General features: G+C 41.2%; 1 protein-coding gene across 1 annotated transcript in view; it reads left to right on the top strand.

The window, feature by feature from the left end:
* The window catches only part of RORA (RAR related orphan receptor A), a gene marked incomplete at its 5' end in the record, with an annotated part of 250994 nt that extends 233243 nt beyond the window's left edge, over positions 1-17751 (top strand). The window contains 8 exons of the mRNA XM_026052806.1: positions 6297-6438; positions 8143-8538; positions 11428-11549; positions 12622-12754; positions 13370-13477; positions 14641-14751; positions 15274-15386; positions 16715-17751. Of these exons, the coding sequence (XP_025908591.1) occupies positions 6297-6438; positions 8143-8538; positions 11428-11549; positions 12622-12754; positions 13370-13477; positions 14641-14751; positions 15274-15386; positions 16715-16879 (1290 nt within the window). The remainder of the gene's footprint in view (positions 1-6296; positions 6439-8142; positions 8539-11427; positions 11550-12621; positions 12755-13369; positions 13478-14640; positions 14752-15273; positions 15387-16714) is intronic.
* Positions 17752-18036: the final 285 nt, after the last annotated feature.

The following is an 18036-nucleotide window of genomic DNA, read 5'->3' as shown; positions in this document are numbered from 1 at the left end:
CCTCCCAACCATTGTGCCCCTGCTGTTGCTATGGGAAATGCAAGAAATCCACTGAAAAAACCTCGATCATAAAGTGGTGGTTGTGTGCACATTTATGCAGTAGCTGAACAACACTTATTGACCTTCCTTCCTGTGAAGTGGCGGGTACAACCACTAACAATTCTGTTATACAATTCTACCTTTACTGGAGAATAACAATTTATATGTAAGGTCTGAGACCTCTTTAATGCTTAAACGGTGTGTGCCCGGTGTACCTGGAAGGCTGCCTTAGGTCCGTGATGAAGCCCCTTGTCAAGAGGCTGAGGCTGGAGCAGTGCCAAAGCTTGTCTCTGCAGAAGACAGCGCTTTCTTCACACGCTTGCTGCAGAGCAGGAACACGCTGCCAAAACAAAGGAACGCTGCCAGCTCTATTATCTTTTACTTCATCTTCCTGCATTTCTTCTAACTTGCAGGCTCCAAGTCTTGTGTATGAGAAGAGCCCCCAACAAAAGCAGTAGGGATAGCTACATAGAGAAGGAAATAACAGGAGTGAACCGTATTTACAGTCACATCAGTTCATGCATGGCTGGGTAGGCACTTGTTACTGCAGGAATGAGACAGAAATATTCATTGAGAATTCTTCCCTCACATTGACTTGGCTTTTCTGGAAATAAACATAACTATGAATTATTGAGAGGTCCTTTCTGTGCTCCATAGACAGAACAGCAGATGTTAGCCTGACAGTGAGGAATGCATCTGCAGTCCCCAAAGTTTCAGAGCAAAGAGTTTCCCTTTGAACTCTCCATAATCACCGGTGCGAGGCTTGCTCTGCCCTGGGGAGTTACCCAGACAGGGCACTGGCTGATCAAGGGTGCAAGATCAGCCCTGCGAGCAGGCTGGGGCGAGAGAAATTGAGGAGAAAAATAAGTCTGAAGTTCACGTTTTAATGCCCAGGTGACCTGCAAATAGTGACAGATAGGGGAGTGCTGTTGGGGACAAGTCGTGGGAAGAATYGATCATGGCCTAGAGAGCATTTAAAGTGCTCTGCTCTAGCAGATAGATTTTGTTTGTGCTCTGCTCTTCCACAGTAATATCAACAAAGTCTCACCCAACAGAACTATTTTGGCTGGTGGAAAAGCTGGCATAACTTGGCTTCTGCCAAAGGAGCCAGGTGTGTATTGGTATGTTTTTTCCCCTGAAGTGTGTTTCCCAGCTTTTCTGTGGCTGTGAGCTCTGCAGGTTTGAGCATGCTTACCACACTCTCGGTGTTTTGCTAAACCTTCTTCTTTGCAAAGTCCTTCGAATTTTTCTTGCTATCAAGTCTAGGTGCCCGTGCTGTGCTCGGAGCCACAGACCCACCCTGAGTCCCCGGGAGCGCATGGGGCTCTGCACCCAGCCCAGCTCGGTGTCCCCGCAGCAGCCCCGGGGCCCTGGCACCGGGAGACAGTGTCTGGGCCACGGCGCGGGCCCGGGCTGCACGYGCGGACCAAGGCAGCAGCCCAGGGAGCCCTGCAGCCCTCCCGTTTCTCACTCCAGCTTAATACAACCTTTCACATGGCTTAATTATAATAGTATTTAAACAGTAACAGTTAAGGTACTAAGTGCCACTGCAAACGTCATTTATTTAAAACCTAAAGTGAAGCATATCTGTGTCACGGATCATGGAAGAGTTGAGGTTAGACTGATCTTTGCAGATATTACTGCCCTGCTGCAGTGTTGTGATGCTTATATTTCATACACTTCAATGTAGCTTTCAAACCAKTTTTTACTGCTATATTGTATTTTGCATGCAAGAATTGAAGACATCTAGTAGAGTCTTCCTCGAGAAGCTTTCCTTTCCTACCTTGTAATGATGTTAGTGGCTTTTTTCATGTAGAAACTTAGATTTGTCTTATGCACAAACATCACTGAGCACTCCCAAAACACTGACCTATTTATCTGAATTTGAATTTCTCTTAAAAAAAGAAAAAGTAAAAACCTCCTTCCCCTTTTTTTGCCTACACTGAAAAATGAAGTTTATACTTGAACCCTTTTTAAATTTATCTAAGAGGGGTTTTATGGGTTGCTTTAATGGCTTATTAAAGGCCTTTAACACGGTACTTTATCTGTTGTTGACATCCAGTGTCAGGAGAAGGGAAGGAGAGTTTAGTCCATTAAGACTCCTACTCAGAAGCATGAATGAAGAATAATACAAACAGGACTGAGAAGACAAGTTTTATGTTTAGGTTTAAAATTAGAAAGAAATTCTGTGCTACTACCTGTACTCAGCAATTCTCTATCCACCATCTTAGCAGATGCCACTGAAAACCTCTTGCTCCACAGTAGGGATCTCAGAGGAAAAGCAGATCAATGTTTATATCCTTGTTCCTCAGAGCTGCCTGTTCAGCTCCTTTCCTGAATGGGGAGACCCTTCTACTAAATCTGCCAAGTGGATTTTTAAAAAATCTTTTTAACATCAACTCAGGCTTTGGTTCTACAAGGAGAAATTATTATTAGAAAGTACCTGAATGCTTCATAAGGACATAATACAGCAAAGCATTTAGTTCGAAGGCAAACTTCTGTTGTTGAATTATGTCATTAAACTTTTGCTGTCAGCAGTGTCGGTTCCTGCCAGAGTGCCTCACAAATGTATTGGTGGGACCCCTCGCTTTACTCGAATGGAAGCAGTTGGTCTCATCAAACCGCTCATGTGGGATCTTCCTGGGCACTTGCCAACGTTCAGAGGTGTATCTGTCTCCTGGGCCTTGTTAGGGTGGAGGTTGTCATGTTTGTGGTAAATACGAGGAGCTGGCTCTGTTGTCCCTTCAGAAGACACTACTTGGTACCATCATTTCCTGTCTTGCATTACTTTTWAAATTTAGACTGCGTGTACATCCAGCTGGTTTGTTTCTCAATCTTTCATTACCTTTTATTTAATTTGGGGTGTCACATTGGCTCTGTAGATATTTACCTTCAATTCATGCTTTTGAAGTTGTTTTTTTTTAAATTATTTTCTGGCTGACCAAATTTAAGCAACCTGCGATAGAACWGAGACGAACTGTGTTACAGAAACGGCTAGGATGATGCCTTGTAAAACCTGGTAAACACCATGTCACATTTCCCTCCTGTATTTATTACACATGTAAAATGACAGTGGGTTTTGCCTTGCTGCACCTTTGTCACCAAGTACTTCATTAGCAAAGTCTATTAACAAATATTGCCTCAGCGCTCCTCTCCCTGTGAAACCGAAGTATCCTTGTGGTCACAGAGGGGCAAGAGGCTGATGTGAATGTTCTAAATTTCTTATGTGTGACAACGTATTTTTTTAGTGTTTCTTTGAAGAAAAAATGAGTGAATTAGCTTTAGAAGAAAGCAAAAGAATGAGCCCCCCAAGTAGTTGTTATTGCTGAGAATATTGCAAAACTTAATGATACGTGGAAGTCTGTAAGTGCTGGCCATAAATCACGGGATTATGAATAAGGCTTTGTTGTCTCAGACGTGTGTACAGTCATTCCGGAGCGGCTGCCATTAGGCTGCAGCGAGGCAGCTGTCAGCTGTTTTCTCGTAATTAAACAGCCAATGAGCAACTAATTAAGACATATGTGTATACAGAAGTGGAAGTAGGTATGTTAATGAACTGTAGGAATCAATTCATTAAATGAAAATTTGTCAAAAGACGAAACACAAGATGAGTGCTGGAGGCAGCGCCTCRCGGAGAGAGTCCCCGCGCCACAGGGCCTGGGTCTGCGGCAGGYACAGAAGATTCATGACGGCTCTTTGCATTTCCAGCTCATCTTTAGCCAGTTGTTGGTCACGCTGACTAGCAGATAAAAATTTCTGTGCTCTTCTTTCCTRAAGTTGGGTTTTGGCAGCATTTGAAATGCCAGGTATTAGGGGTCTGCAACACAGAGCGCAGGCCRGGTTGTGCGCTGCCCTCTTTGCAGGGTGCTCACCCAAACGCTCTTGYGTGGGTGCAGCCAGCAGAGCACCCAGCAGTAGATACACACACAGGCTCGGACACGGGCTGGCTCGGAGCGCTGCCCAAGGGCCCTCGCAGCCCCGCACTGCGCTCTGCACAGCCGAGGTGCTTTCTCAACAGCACCAGAGACTAGGCACGACCAATAGAAAGCACCCAAGTGAACGACAGCAGTATGGAAGAATTTTGTGATGAAAAAAGAACATAAAGGTTTGTGGTTTCATCACCGGTTCAATCCCAAATCTTATCCAAATCCAAATCTTAGCTCATTTCTGAGCTTTCAATTTAGGTTGTTCATTTCTATTTCTATTCATTTTAACAAGTTTGGGTTCATTTCTAAAGCAAATGGCTTTTTTTAAACTCCTTTCTGACTGCTGCCACTGTTTTTAGCATGCCCCCACACGGCTGCAGTTTGTTTGGAACAGCCCTGTACTACGTTTCTGCCTTGGCAAAGTGCAAGTGCTTTTAAAGGCCTCAGTTTTAGACAGTTCTGCTCTATTGAAAATTTAGCTTCAAGCTGTAGCTTAGTTAATATATTGTACGCTAAAATGTATTGAGCAGCTCTGTCTCTGGGGAAAATCTGGAAAAAGCTAAAAGCCCAGTCGTTTCTTCATTATAATGCTAAAAATAGTCCTCCTCTTGACAAGATATTTCTTGATAAAGAGAAATAGGCCTAATTGGCAATTTAGATATCTGGCACAAAATCGGGTCCAAACTAAAGGAAGCGGTATTGACCTTTGAGGTCCTGGGCCAGGCTCATTTAAGCTCTTGCTCAAGCTGGCTTTTCGGGATCCCACGTTGGCAGAAGATGTATTAAAAATTGTGTACAGCCGTGTCAGCCAGTGCAGCTGTTTGTCTGGAGACCAAGGGGCTAGTAAGGGGAGCTGCAGGACCTTCCTCACCAGAAGGTCAGTGTGGAGCTGGTACCTCGCCCTGCCTTTCCTGCTCGCGCGCCTGCCTTGTGGCCGGGCCTCCCCAGCGGCGCCCGCCGAGCTGCGAGCGGAGCTGCCTCCTTGGGCCGGCAGCCGCGGGCTTCCCTTCCTCAGTGTGAGACGCTCTCCATCAGACCTCGGTATCTGCAGGACTTTGTCCCGTGCTCCTACTGATGGACTCTAGAAGACAGTTGAAACTGAATTCTATAGAAACAGAAATTGAAATAGAGAGAAGAAATAGAAGAAATGGAGAGAAGAGGCAGTATGCAGGTGAGGGCGACTGAGGAAAGGCCTTCCTGTTTCCTTCGTGGCTGTACTCCTTGTGTCCCAGCAAAGCCCTCATGCTGCCGGCCAGGGCCCTGCCGTAACACGGTGCATGTGGCTCTGTGTGGGCAGCTGTGTGGCCCTGTGGGTGGCGGGAGGCTTGCGAGGATGTCGTCCTTCGCTTGTCACGCAGCCCTGCCTGTGGTTTAGTCCAGCAGGCGCCTGGGCRAAGGGTGCGTGTGCCAAGGCACTCYAGAGTGTGGCCTTCAAATAAATAAAAAACTGGTAAAAGTCCAGCTTTAATTAAAGGGTGCCCAGCCTTTCTGAGGAAGTATTTTCTTTGCAACAGTGTTAATTAATGCATTATGTGGCAACATAAAACTGAAATATTGTGTTCAGTGCTCACAACTGCCTCTTTAGAGTGACTCCATCTTCCCAGCATCCCTGTGAGGCTGGTGTCAGGCACGCAGCAGCCCAGGCTGAAAAAAGAAAYGAACTTCAAAGCAGGCAGCTGCCCAGGGGTTAATGAAATGCCCCGCTCTGACGGGGAGCCCTGCATCCTAGCTTCTGCCTGGTTCCCCTGCAGAAGGCATTACCCCTTGCTGTCAGCTTGGAAAGAGAAAATAAATACATGAATGAAATGTTTCCCCTCCCTAATAATTACAACCCAAGTAGAACCGGAGCTCAGCTGTCTCCATCAAGCCTTTTGCTGCCCTCCCATAACAAATGTCCTTTACAGAGGGGCTGCCAGCCTGGAGTGGGGCACAACTCTGCACCAGTGSCCACCTCGCTGTGTCGACCCAGCAAACACGAGGGAATCACGGAAATCTAGGTTTCTTTCTGATGACTTCTATCTCTTCTGGAAAGAATCAGTGTACAGTGTTACCATGTCTAATACAGGATTTGTAAAATCATAGAAACAATGTGTAATTCCATTGTGAACTGTAACACTTTTTTTATGAATTGTTCTCTACAGGTTACTGCTCTTTATTTGTTTCCAAGAGGGAAAAAAAAAAAAAGAGAGAGAGAGAGAAAAATGTAACTTCCTGTAGTTGCTTAAACTGTACTTGGAAGATCATTTTCTGTTTGACATTCTGCCTTCCAGAGTGTTTCTTCATTCCATCCATTACCAGCTTCTTGACTTACATTTTGCAATTCTACCACAGGGCTTTTTCAGAAGGAGTCAGCAAAGCAATGCTACCTACTCCTGTCCTCGTCAGAAGAACTGCTTGATTGACCGAACTAGTCGAAACCGCTGCCAACACTGTCGATTACAGAAATGCCTTGCTGTGGGGATGTCTCGAGATGGTGAGCTGTTACCCGTCCTCTAATTGCAAAAACAATAGTATTTCTTACACTGTGTATTCAGCTGAAACAACATAGCATTAAAGTTTTTGTGCATCAAGCTGACACTAAACAAATAGCTTTTGTGTGTTGTTACACGTTTACATAATCATATAGAATTCAGGACACGTATAAAGTTCTTGATATTTTTCCACTCATCTACTAAAGTTCTCTGTGAAGATCTTTACTTCTAGTCACTTCTTAGAGATGCAGTTTCCAGTATAATATTAGTACTTTCTTTATGTGTTTGTTCCTACTTAAATGACATAGTATAGTTGCAGGTAACAGTTTGATTACCATATTGGTACAGATAAGAATTGCTTTACGATATATATAGAAGTCAAATTGTATATAATGAATAATGAGAAAAACTACAAAGAGAAAAGGATGCAGTGTTTCTCAAACCCTGTCTTTTTTTTTTTTTAAGATCAAATCCTGAAGAAAATATGTTTCATTGCAGTTAATATTAAGCTCAAAATTACACCTAATATAATGATGAAAATCTAGCTTGCTATAAAATGGAAGCTTATATAACACAATTAGAACTGGATTTGCAGCTGATATTTGCACACCTCCATAGATTTAATGAAGCTGCCATCACTTACCCAAGGTCTGACTCAGTCTTTTCCCCTTCAGTGGTGACAGCAGCATTACACGGTTCTGCAATACATGCTCATTGCTCCATGCACATGAAGCCTGCTTAAGAAGGAGACYGTTTTCAGATTATATTTACTCCTTAAATTACATTCTTGTCTTTTTTTTTTTTAATTGGGTGTGAAACTAAAATCCTGAAAGAGTTGATCATGTAATGACCAGTTTGTTTGCTTTCCTGTAGAAAAGTACAGGTTGGTAGTCATCTTCCTGAACTGTGAAGCTGTTGTAGCTGACAGAAGTCCCAGAAGTCACATACCACATTCTCAGGAATTCACTGGATATGCCAAGCCAGTTGCTTCTGGCTTATACTTAACATACAAGTTTCCAACTTACATTTTTTTTTAAGTATTACTAATTTGGGGAGTATGTATGTATGTGTGTGTGTGTGCATGTGTATATATATATATWTTTTTTTTTCAGTAACTTGGTAAGCATTTTAGCCAAGAAAAATGTTCACTAGTCACTGTAAGCTTCACTGAAAGCTGTTCCTGTGGCTTTCCCCATGTGCTTTGGTCCTAGTATTAATAAAACTAGCTTTTGATCCTGTTCAAGATATTCCCTATATACTTATACTTAACTTCTGTGTTCACTTTGTCACTTGGATATACAACTAGTAGGAATTGGGCAGTTCATCTAAGACCAGCGTATTATTTTTTAATTGCCATCAACTAATACATTCATATGTATGATTTCAATGCCTGAGAGATCTGTCTGCCAGCATCAGTGGGTATGTAAGAGAAAGTCCTCTAGGTACAAAAATGAAGAGCTAAGGAATTAAGCTAAAACAATAACTCTAAAATCTAGCCTAGATAGGATGGTAAAACTGCCTTTCAAAGAGCAGATGCTGGAGTTGAGTTACTCCAGTGTAAATGTCAGATGTGATTTTTAGATCTGCTCATCTTGCCTTCTTTAGCTTTTATGTCATGTCCTTCACTGTAATATTTAAAGACCCAAGACAATTACAACGYAGAAACAGTCTATAGAAATGAAATGTACTGTGTGTCTGTATTTCAGCTGTAAAGTTTGGCCGAATGTCAAAAAAGCAGAGGGACAGCTTGTATGCGGAGGTGCAGAAGCATCGAATGCAGCAGCAGCAGCGTGACCACCAGCAGCAGCCAGGAGAGGCAGAACCGCTCACACCGACATACAATATCACCACCAATGGGTTAACAGAGCTCCACGACGACCTCAGTAATTACATTGATGGGCATACCCCTGAAGGTAGCAAAGCAGACTCTGCAGTTAGCAGCTTCTACTTAGACATACAGCCTTCTCCAGATCAGTCGGGTCTTGATATTAATGGAATCAAACCAGAACCAATATGTGACTACACAACAGCATCGGGCTTCTTCCCTTATTGTTCTTTTACAAATGGGGAGACCTCTCCAACTGTGTCCATGGCAGAATTAGGTAATGAGAGAGAAAAGCTTCCATTCTAACTGTCTTAATAGTACCCTTTGGATTAAATTGACACATGTAGGGAGAYGTTAGCAAGAACACTGTGTCAGTTGAGCTGTGAGCATGTCCAGGCATGCAAAGTGCATGGTCCCCTAATGGTGGCACGTGGGGAACACCTTACGGAACTGAGCAAAATGTCCCAGGAGTTTGCGGTTAATCAGATCTAATAGAAYTGCCCTTGTGTGAAATCTTCCTACTAGAACCCTCTGAATACTCATTAGCGAGCTAATTTTAAGCACTGAGCAAGCATGCAGAGTACTTCTTCACTTGCAGATTATTTTTGAATGTTGTATTTTTTTTTCTTTAGCTATATTCTGTTTTATAGCACAAAATGATGAAATCAGTTTTCTTCTGCGCTTTACCTGTACCTGGGAAAATGGAAAGCAAAACGCCAGTCTAATTTGGGGGTGGGTCTCCTCTGCACTCCTCGAGAAGGAGAATCTTACCCCAGATGCTTTGAATGTAGCAAGGTCTTATAAATTCCCTGAGACGGTGATAGTGCCAGTAGGCAGCACGCCTGAGTTTGCACCGTTTCCTGAATGATCACGCGTGGGCTGATGTCCACAAGAAAGACCTTGCCAACATCCATGGCTTGAGTTACAGCATGCTGTGTGAACCGCGTGTGAGCAACATGGAACAGGACACTAAAAAAGTGATTTTTAGATTCTGCTACTTATTAAGGGATCGGGGTTTTAAAACATGAGTTTTGCTTGCTTAGATGGATTTTTGCTAAATATTCCATTATGAAAACAACCTAAAAATAGTATGAAAAATCAGATGTTCAAAGTTATTTTTTTTTWAATTAGAGGCTAGTATGTGATATGAATTTTTGCTGGTTTTGTTTTAGTTTATGCTCTTTCAAGAAATTTTGCAGAGGGAAAAGAAGGCTTCCTTTTTTAATGTCTTGGTGTTGCAAAAAGCAGTTCTCTGCAATTGAATTTGTTGTGACAACCAAAATATGGTTGAACTCTGGCTTGAATTCAAGTAACTTCAGTTACAGATGAGTAGAAATTAGAAGAAAAATTGAGGATAAAGGCTCTGCTAGAAACTTTGTCTCRATCACATGGTGGTTAATGTTGCCACGGGAGCTATTAATAGATTAAACTCTCAGAAAAAAAGAAGAGTCTTTTTACTTTCTATGCCAGGTGTTGAGTTTGGAACCCTGGCATAAAGTAAGTTTGTCATATTACTTACCTTTATTTACATAGTTCTTGCCTTAAAACCCTCTGGAACRTGTGCTGGGTGCCCAGCAGTGCCATTGCCAAACAATGTTTGAAGAATGTTTGTCTTCCAGACGGAGGTTCCAATTTAGGAGGTGTGGTTGCTCAATGAAAGTATTTAGGTGTGTGCTTAAGTAGGGGCCAGCGCTGAGGCCTGGCTTGGCGAATGCCTTGCTCATACTTCACCTTCTGCAGCCTCCAAGGGCACAGGCCTGAGGCTGTCAGGTGCTGCTGGGGAGAGCAGAGGTTGCTTTGAAATACCTGCTTGTAAACAAGCTGCTCGGGAATACGTGAAAGCTGCAGTGACAACAAAAATGCAAACTACTTTGTGTCCAACATTGCTGGTTGTTCGCTGGCTCCTATCATCTGATCTTGCTGGAGTATCCTGTATCTTAAATATGTTCTGGGTATAATCACAAATCAAACGCTGAATGCAGTGGCTGCGATAGGCAGCAGCTGGATGGGTCCAGCAGGTCACATTGTCAAGAGCTGCTTTTGGTTGTGTTTGAGCTGGGAGACTTCCCAGGGGACCCGACCGTGGGCTCCTGCAGGATGCCCTGTGGTATTAGTGGTGAGCAGGAATGCTCCCACCAGGCCTAGCATCCCTGTCTTCAGGTGATAGTCATAAATACCTGGATTCGCTACTGAGTATATTTTCCTAATACTTTTAAAATCATATGACAGTGGGGGAAAAAAAAAAAAGAAACCAGTGAGTTTTTTTTCTTCCCCCAAGGGAGTGTATGTGTGATAGCATCAGGCTCGGTAGAACGGTGTCTAGGTTCTCGCTGTCTGCAGCTCTTTAGGAGGAAGCTTCTGTTGTAGCAAATGTGAATGAATCTCTTGGAGCTGCTGGAAGCGCTGAGCGCAGTGTTGGCTGCCCACGAGATGCATTGCGTGCGTTCGACCGGGCCCCTCTGCCCTTCCTGCACCCTGCCTTGCAGGCTCGTCGCCTCACGCACTAGTCATTTTCCTATGGCTCCCATTAGCAGCTTAATTCTCTGCCCAGGTTTGAAAGCTGACTTCAGCTGACTGAAAACTGAAATTGCTGAGTTTGCAGGAGGTGGCACCTCCCCTTGGTTTCCCTTTGTTTTGCAAGCCTTCCCATCTCAGCTGCTTTCTTTGGTACTCCTTTGATGTGAGAAAGAAGCTTGTCCCAAATTTAAGTTTATTTGTTCTGAGAAAAAAAAAAATAAAAGAATTTCACCCAATGAGCACCCAAGCAAGTGAAATGCTTGGCCCTGCTTTGCGGGCCCGCGTGAGAGTCCAGGGAGGGAGGCTGCTGCGGAGGCAGCGYGAGCGGGGAGGCCGTGTGTGGGTGCAGGCTGCCCTCTAACGGGGCGGCCCCGCAGGCAGTGGCGCCCGTCCGGCCTCCCCTCGCTGCCCTGCACCATCGCCTCCCTTCCCTGTGTGGAGGCAGAATCCAGGGGGAGCGGGAATTAGAGCGTCTTTCTGGCAGCCAACCCACCCCCCCGACACACATACAAAAATTACAACTGCAATGTGTTAGTTCGATCATGTCTACAGGTATAGCTTTGCTTAGTATATATGTGTGTGTATAATATATATATATATATGTATTTATGTGTATGTAAAAATATCCACTTTTTGGTCTTTCTCTTAGAACATCTTGCACAGAATATTTCCAAGTCACACATGGAAACTTGCCAATACTTGAGAGAGGAGTTACAGCAGATAACATGGCAGACTTTTCTGCAGGAAGAAATTGAGAACTACCAGAACAAGGTATAAAAGCATGTCAAAGTACAGCAGCCTTTCTTAAAAAAAGAAAAAAAAAAAAAAACATGGTTGACCCGTGAAACTTCAGTGTGAGCACATGTGACCTGTTCTGTCCTCTCTTGCTTGATATCTGATGGCCTGGTATAAAATAGTCTAGTATAGCACTGTATTTCTAATCCAACTGTTTCTGACATGAAGAAGATTCCCCAAATCTTGATTTAAATAAACCTGTAAAATTTTAAATAAAAAAAGTTTTTCTTACTGTTTTATTTTTGTATCTGTAGTCTGYAGGGTTGAATAATTCTCTCTGTATAGGAAACTCATCTAATTAGTCAGCTAGTGAAATCTGGAAGTGTATGATAGGCATTTAATCTTTTTTTTTTTTTAATCAAACTGGGAAATGTGGCATTGCTCTTTATTACACTGAGAAATGTATAGTTTACTGACATCAAAGACTCCTTGCAAGTATATTTGCAGTTGAAGTCTGTTGCTACTTCTAATAATACTTAAAATAATGCTAAAAATACTTGGCCAAGAAGAATGTATTTTTTTAGTCTTTAGGTAGTTTCACTCTGAATTATTAATAAACATATAAAAAGAAATACTAATTATATATTCCTTACTTATGGTATTTACAAGCTAATCATTGTATCCGTATATCTTTATATGTATCCTTATAAAGACCTGCTTGCTACATAGTTTACGTTCAGCAGGAAATGCAGAAGTTGACAGGAAACATGTGATKATGCTTTGAGAAGTTAGGTCTGCCCATGTATTTTCTTTTGAGGAAAAAGTAAAAGTCCCACTGAATTCGTCAGAATCATTAAGCTTGGACATTTTTTGGTTCATAATACAAAATATCCCAACCCTGATCTCCCTGATGCCGCCAAAGAAATCTTGAAGGTTTGTGTTTTCAGTCATCCACATGAGATTTTGTTTTTGAGGTTAGTTCCCCCAGTCTCATTTGCAGGCAAGTGTGTAGGAGAAAATTTGCTCGGTTTTGTTTTCCAGCTAAGTTTTACTTTAACAGAAAGAGCTTTCTAACCTTGATTAGTAACTTTTCTTTTCTCTCAAACAGCAAAGGGAGGTAATGTGGCAGTTATGTGCAGTCAAAATAACAGAAGCTATACAGTATGTAGTGGAATTTGCCAAACGCATTGATGGCTTTATGGAACTGTGTCAAAACGATCAAATTGTGCTTTTAAAAGCAGGTATGTTGGTGTATTTTAAGCTTTGTTTCTGTTACTTTTGACTAAAGAAAGTGCATACAGTGATATGTACAGTGATATATATGTACCTATATATGTTGGACAATGATCTTTTAAAATATTATGAGAGGAAAAACTGTGCCGCTTTGTGTGAGGTAATATGCGTTTTTTAGGGATTCTGGGTAGAAGAGTTTGAATCTGAATTACATTTTCATTTTGAACAATGGTAGCAATGACTGCGTAAAGAGACTCAAAATTTTGGATTTGTAATAGCAAATAACATTTTAAGATAAAAATCTAGATGGATCTCTGCAACATGTTGTAGCATTAATGCAGTTTACTGGGCATAGGCTTATGAATTTCTTTCTGATTAATTGTTTGACTTCAGAGAACAGACTAACAGGTAATTTTTATGTATTAGCATTAACAGTTACTTTTGCAAATCACCCTAAAAAGGGGTCTTTGGGAATTATATTAATTCTACTTGCAAATCAAACACACAAATCCTACTACTTACTTGATCTGTACTGAATTGAGAGCATAGGACATTTATAAATACTCAATTTTGCAATTGAAATCTCCACTTAAACAATCAAACTTATATTATTTCTGGTTTAGGGTCTTTAGAGGTTGTGTTCATCCGAATGTGCCGTGCCTTTGACTCCCAGAACAACACAGTCTACTTTGATGGCAAGTATGCTAGCCCAGAGGTTTTCAAGTCTCTAGGTAAGAAATTTCAAGTGTTGCATTTAAAACAAAAGAACAAAAATAATAATATGTAAAAGCTAGAGGCCAGCTGCTTTAAAAATGTCTACGAAATTACTACAAAAAAATCATTTTTTATTAAACTACACTTCATTATCTAGAGATATTTGCATATTTTTGCTTATTTGAAAAGGATGCATTTAGTTGTGTTTAGGATTTGATATTTGGTAACCCATTTTGGAGGGCATTGAAAAATGGCACTGAGAATATGGCAGTGAAGAACTCTGTACAACGACTGAAGCATTCCCTGCCTTTTTAAAACACTGTAAAGTATAAAGCTGGAGTGCAATATCAGCTGCGGGCTTCTACCCAGCTTCTAATGAAACATAGTCTCATCTTTTTCCAACCAGACACAGAGATTGAAGTTGTGTTTGGGGCTGAGAGCTGTGGAGCAGAGCCCTGTTCCATCACACATTGTGGTTCCCTCCAAAGCAGGGCTTTGCTTTTACAAACTAGGAGGAGCAGGTGAAGCAGCAGCAGCAGCCTCAATTACACGTGGGTGACCCAGAGCCTGGACGAGAATATGAAAGGAGACACAGAGCTCTTTATGCACACAAAAAAGTTTTCAGAGCTTGCTCCTGCATGGACCTTGTGTGCCTGCCTCTCTCCTCGCTCTTCTGTGTGCGCAGCACTCTTAAAAACCAGCATTTTGCCAGCACACATTTCAAACAGCCTGTCTGCAGTGGCAAGAGAAAGTTTCATTTAGAAAAACCACAAAGCTAAACTGAGGCTGAGTATCCTAGCCAAGTCACATAAAGATCAAATCTGCATAAAGTGTTCAGAAATTTTGGGGAAAAAAATAACCAAATTGTATTTCTGTAGAGGAGTTCAGAATTTGAAAATGCCTTCTTATTCACAGTTATCTCAAATGAATAAAATCTGGGAAAAATAGCGCCCACAAAATAAAAAAAAAAAAAGTCTGTCAGGGTGTGGAAACTGGGGACTTGTGGGAGTGGGGTAATAGCCTCTGCTATGTGTGAGGTCTCTGCCATTACTGCATGCTCTTTTAAGGAGAAGAGTATTCACCCACAGCCTTCTTTCACCTCCTTGAGAATAAATAAATTATTCAGTAGCTTGAAGCAGAAGCAATTTTAAATCATTTGGCATGTACCTCCTCTCTGCAGGTTGTGAAGACTTCATCAGTTTTGTGTTTGAATTTGGAAAAAGTTTATGTTCTATGCACCTGACAGAAGATGAGATAGCTTTGTTTTCTGCATTTGTTTTAATGTCTGCAGGTAAGAGATTAAGTATTGCTCTAAGTTTATTTGATAGAGTTTATTTTTATTTTGAAGCCTTTTCAGTGACAATACTATCAATGTGAAATGTTGAGTGCCCCCTTTCTAAGCAATATTTTAATTTTATTTTAATGCATCTATTACAACTGTGAATTTGGAGATAAATCTGCTGAAAATGTAAATCTGAATCTCAGCCTCTGTTTTCTGTGTTTTTCTCCTTGCTGAGGACACTGCTTCTTTATAAAAGTTGCAGTGCGTGTGAATGAGATAGGATATTTAAGACAGGCAGACAGAAGGCAACCACTGCATTTATAGCCAGCTTCAGCTGTGTGGGCCGTGCAACTGTAGCAGAACATCCCCAGAACGGGACAGCAAGGCACGAGTGCAGAAAGCCAGTGTGCCCGTGGCATGCCGCTCAGGGGAGTGAACCCTGGCCTCACGTTGGAGCACAGGGGATGTATTTCCTGGTGCTCTGTGGTGGACGTATGCAGTACTAGTGGTGGTCACTCTGTTTGTATTTAGACCGTTCATGGCTTCAGGAGAAGGTAAAAATTGAGAAACTCCAGCAGAAGATCAAGCTAGCACTTCAGCATGTCCTGCAGAAGAACCACCGAGAAGACGGAATTCTAACAAAGGTGAGAAGCCCGGCGGGCCACGGCACAGGGTGCTAATGCACACTCCTACAGATAAGCAGTATCCTAATGTTGCTAATTTATGCTATATAATCTCAGAATTCTTCAAAATCTAGCTGCCTAGATTAAATCAGTTGCTAAAAATGAGGAGTGAAAAGATGATAAAAAGACATGAGTGACAGTGGTTTGAAAAGAAGAATTTTAATATTGAATTTCATGAGCCATCAAAGCTTTTGTCCATTTTTTTCTTGCTGTGCACTGTTTCTACCACAGAGAATACTATTTCAGTTCTACAACATGCATGCCTTAATCCTCATGAAATATCTCCCTGCCTGACAGTTAAATTGAGATAACRTGCAATATCTTAGCTAACCACGGTTTTAAGTATTCTGTGAGAAGTTTTCCCCACAGCTTTTTTCTCAGCAGTTCTTCCAAATATTGGTGGCCAGGGAAGAAAAAGGAGCTACTGCATACTATTATGCTAATCAGATATGCAAAGGCAGTGTGATGGTTAAAGAAAATCTGCAGTGAAGGACTGGGAGAGGAGAGGTACTTCCTTACAGATGTAGTTTATTTTATACATCTCCACAGCTGGAAAGTTAATGCTTAGTTTCACACCACAGAAGTTAATCACAGCAGAAGCAGAATGGTACAGCCTAATGTAAAAGGCTTTTCAAATTATTCTCATTTCAAATCTTAGCTCATATTCTTTTCCAAGCACCTAGTTTGAATACCTTTTTTGGAAGAGGAGGTTTCCTGATATGTACTACATACAAATACGTAGTCAGAAATTTCAGTGAGTATCTTAGTAGTAGTAGTTTTAGACGTATGCATTTTTCAGGCGTGTTCCTTTAGAAAAAAAATCACTATTCTTCTTTATTTATCATAAATGAAAATAGCATGATCTATTGCATTTCCACTTCCCTCCATAATATCCACATTGGATTTTAAAATAGTCAGGAATGCGCTCTCAGGAAGGCTCTCTTCACGAAAATTGCTAAATGGTTTGCAAGAGGATGCAGTCGTGAAATAGGGTATCAGTTTAGTGCTTGTGGTATTGCTTACTTGATAGGCTAATTAAGATATCCTAAGGATTCATATTTCTAGGATCTTAAACTCTTTCACAAATAGCGATAATACACTATGTAATATCTTATAAGTTTTGGTTTTTTTTTAAATCTCATATAGTAATTATTAAGCATCTGCAGTACCACTGTGAGGTAAGCACCTGAAGTTAACTAAAAGTTTTAGAGAGGTCTTTAATCCTAGAAGCAGGATTGGGAGGCCTGGTTTCATATATGACCGTATGACTTGTGTTCGTTTTTTTGCAGTTAATATGCAAAGTGTCTACTTTAAGAGCACTGTGTGGACGACATACAGAAAAGCTTATGGCATTTAAAGCAATATACCCAGACATTGTACGACTTCATTTTCCTCCACTTTACAAGGAGTTGTTCACTTCAGAATTTGAGCCAGCGATGCAAATTGATGGGTAAACGTATCATCTTAAGCACTTCTAGAATGTCTGAAGTACAAACATTAAAACTAAAGAAAGGAAAAGGAAAAAAAAAAAAAAAAAAAAAAAAGAAAGAAAACCAAGACACTTTATATGGCCCTGCACAGACCTAGGGAGCCAACACACTGCACATCTCTTGGCGGTCGGGGTCAGGCGAAGGATGGGAAACAATGAAACAAAGTTGAACTTGTTTTTCTCATGCATATGATTTCCATTATGCCTACAAATATGGACCCTTTTTCTGTCTCAGCTTCTCAATCCTTCACCTCTGTTTACACAGACTGAGGGTACTAATGTCAGAAGGTTGTTTTCTCTCGTAGTTCACTGCCCAGACTTTTGACAGAACAATCAATTTGTTGATCAGAACAGAGAGTCCTGCTCGTAGTCAGTGATTGGTGTGCATTGCAGAGAGTTCAGCATCAGTTTGCACAACTTGCTCATTGTTTCATGAAGGACAATTTTTTTCACCTACCACTGTTTGCCAGTAGACAGAATGGCATGAAAAGGGTCCATAGCAATAGCAACAATAGCATTATAATATATTACAGGGTAAATGGGCATGAAGACTATATATAGCAAAAGAGATATTGTTTATATATTGTTTTAATTAATATAAAATGTAGTTACTGGTATAGCTTTTCTTGTTGAATTGATAAGGCACTTTCATTTTGCACCTTTTTCTTTAAATTAAATGCTAGCGTGTTCATTGTTGTGTTGCATGTGCACCAGAAATTCAAGTTTAACTGAAAAAGGTTTGGCAGGTACTGGTACATTGGGAGGTATTTATGCTGCTGTTTTCCATGTTACTTTTAGAGAGGCTGGTCATATCCTGAAATGTTGGGGTTTTTTGGTTTTTTTTTTTTAAGTTGAAAACAAATGAAATTTTTCTAAAGTAAATTTCACTTCTCAGCTGTTACTTTAAAAGGTACTTTTATTTTCTAGTCTTTCAAACCTGGATCTGTAAAATTACAAGCCTAAATCTACATTTAGGCACACAGATAAAAAAGTTTCATTTTCAAAGGTGCTGAGCTTCCAGGGCTGAGGTTTAGCTAAGCAACCACAGATCACTTACAGATAGAGACATTACAGCATCTTTGAAAATAAAGTATATTTCTCCCCACATAAATCCAGGTTTGA

The sequence above is a fragment of the Nothoprocta perdicaria genome, unplaced genomic scaffold, assembly GCF_003342845.1.
Source record: "Nothoprocta perdicaria isolate Ctin4 unplaced genomic scaffold, notPer1 scaffold_113, whole genome shotgun sequence".
Lineage (NCBI taxonomy): Eukaryota > Metazoa > Chordata > Aves > Tinamiformes > Tinamidae > Nothoprocta > Nothoprocta perdicaria.
This window is presented reverse-complemented; position numbering and strand designations above follow the sequence as displayed.